Here is a 2,472-nt window from a genome sequence, read left to right as displayed (position 1 = left end):
TATAAAATTTAAAAAAGGAAATTAAAGTATCAATTTTTTTTTTAAATAAATATTTTTATTCATATTAAAGATTGAAGATATTATAAGTATTTTCTTTTACTCACAAATACACAATATATAATAAGTAAAAAAATTACAGTAAAAATGACAATACTTTAAATTATTGGTACAAAATTAGAGACCCTCTAGAAAAATCTCGAGTCTTGAATTCCGTTCTTCCTACCTTCTATCGGGTTTGTAATAGCAATTCGGGCAGTTTCTAATAGTAGGATATGATTTTAAATTGTTGTAAATTGGCGCAAATTGTACATAACCTCAAATAATACCATATAATATGTTTCTGTATGGACAATTTTCACGTGCTTACAATATAGATAAGTACTATCATTTATCAATGAATGAATGAAGTCGACCAAGTAATCAAATAATTCAAATGTGAAATGCGAAATATGAAATATGAAATACGAAGTAATATTATAATTTAAATAGGACATTTCTGTTTTAATAAGACATATTTGTGGTAACTACTAACCTTTTAAATTAAACTGTTAATATTGTTATAGGAGAGTACGTATTATTAATTCTGTTCTGTTTTATTAGATTTTTGTACAACAGCCATGGACGATTGGAAGTCACTGAACATCCGGACAGAAATATTAAACGCTCTCAAATTGAAAAACTTCACGAAACCCACAAAGATTCAATCGGAATCGATTCCCCCAGCTATTGATGATCAAAGAGATATACTTGGTGCGGCCGAAACTGGAAGTGGTAAGACACTAGCTTTTGCAATACCAATTTTAAATGGCATACTTAATGCAAGATCTACGGAATCAGAATCAGATGGTTCAGAGTCTGATCAAGAGTCAGATTCTGATTCAGGTTCGGAACATGACTATGAACCAGAAGTTCTAGAAGAACTTGATGAAAACGGGCTAGGTTGTGTAGCAGTTGTTAATTTGCCACCAGATAATTATACAAAAACAAATAAAAAATTATGGGCAGTCATACTTGTACCTACTCGTGAGCTAGCCATGCAAGTAAAAAATCACATCGAAGATATAGCCAAGTGCACAGATATTAGTATTGCTGCTATTGTTGGTGGATTGTCAAGTGAAAAACAAGAAAGGATTTTAAAGAAAGGTCCAGAAATTGTTGTCGCTACTCCAGGACGTCTTTGGGAATTAGTACAGAGAAATGAGCCACATTTAATGCAGTTAAATAAAGTCAAGTATTTTGTGATTGACGAAGCAGATCGCATGGTAGAGACTGCACATTTCCCTGAATTACATCTTATGCTTGAGAAAATTAATTTAAAAAAAAATAATAAACGACAGAATTTTGTGTTCTCTGCAACACTTACTATGGTGCATAAAGCTCCATACAGAATGAACATTAAGAATAAGAAAAAAATTAAAAAAAATTTAACACCTGAAGATAAGTTGAAAAGTTTAATTCAATTAATTGGTATGAAGAATCCACATGTTGTAAATTTGACAACTGTAAACTGTGTTACTAGTACAGTGAAAGAAATGCAAATATTTTGTTCAGTTAAGGAAAAAGATGGATATTTGTATTACTTTTTAAAACAAAATCCTGGTAGAAGTTTAGTTTTTTGCAATAGTATAAGCTGTGTAAAAAGACTCGCTAGTGTCTTAAGTATTCTTAAATTAAATCCATTACCTATACATTCAAATATGATTCAGAAACAAAGGCTTAAAAATTTAGACAAATTCCGAGCTAACGACCATGGTTTATTACTTGCCACTGACGTGGCTGCAAGAGGTCTTGACATTATTGGTGTTAATCATGTAATACATTATGATGTCCCAAGAACGGCTGAAATCTACATACATCGTAGTGGCCGTACAGCAAGAGCATCAAATATTGGTTTGTCACTTTTAATTTGTACTCCTGATAAGAAAAATGTATACCTGAACGTTTTGAGAACCATGAAAAGAGAAAAAGAATTACCAAGGTTTGAAGTACAACTACGGACACTGCAAACGTTCCTTGCATGTGTAAAACTGGCCCAGGAAATTACTATGTTGGAAGAAAAGGCAAAGAAAGAAACAGCATCCACTAATTGGTTCAATAAAGCTGCTGAAGAGATGGAAATACTTTTGGATGAAGATGAATTACCTAGAGGGATGGGTAATAGTGATTTAAAAAAACATAAAAAACTTGTTAATTCTAAACGTAAACAATTAGATATGTTTTTATCTACAATAAAATGATTTTTTGTTTAGATATTTGAAGTTTAATGATTATTATTTATATTGCATTAAGGTTATCACTAAATACAATGCAATATTTGTTAATACATTTTAATATTTTATTTTAGTATACATATATTTTTTAAATGTTAAAAATTTGCTACCCATAAGCATTGATTATAAATACTAATATTTATAAACAGTGTTATGAAGTAGGTACTTGGTATACAATTATACAATATAATATTATATAGAT

General features: G+C 30.1%; 1 protein-coding gene across 1 annotated transcript; it reads left to right on the top strand.

Moving 5' to 3' along the window:
* The first annotated feature begins 382 nt into the window (after positions 1–382).
* LOC132917350 (ATP-dependent RNA helicase DDX24) lies at positions 383–2,248 on the top strand. Its single transcript, XM_060978055.1, has 2 exons — positions 383–520; positions 601–2,248. The coding sequence occupies exon 2, from the start codon at positions 618–620 to the stop codon at positions 2,235–2,237; it is 1,620 nt and encodes a 539-aa protein (XP_060834038.1). The 5' UTR covers positions 383–520; positions 601–617; the 3' UTR covers positions 2,238–2,248.
* Positions 2,249–2,472: the final 224 nt, after the last annotated feature.

The sequence above is a fragment of the Rhopalosiphum padi genome, chromosome 1 (genome assembly GCF_020882245.1).
Source record: "Rhopalosiphum padi isolate XX-2018 chromosome 1, ASM2088224v1, whole genome shotgun sequence".
Lineage (NCBI taxonomy): Eukaryota > Metazoa > Arthropoda > Insecta > Hemiptera > Aphididae > Rhopalosiphum > Rhopalosiphum padi.
Note: the sequence above shows the minus strand (reverse complement) of the source record. Positions and strands in the feature narration are given on the sequence as shown.

Bases quoted from the DNA above. Each gene is read 5' to 3' on its own strand.
- LOC132917350 (XM_060978055.1), top strand. From the start codon at position 618: ATGGACGATTGGAAGTCACTGAACATCCGGACAGAAATATTAAACGCT.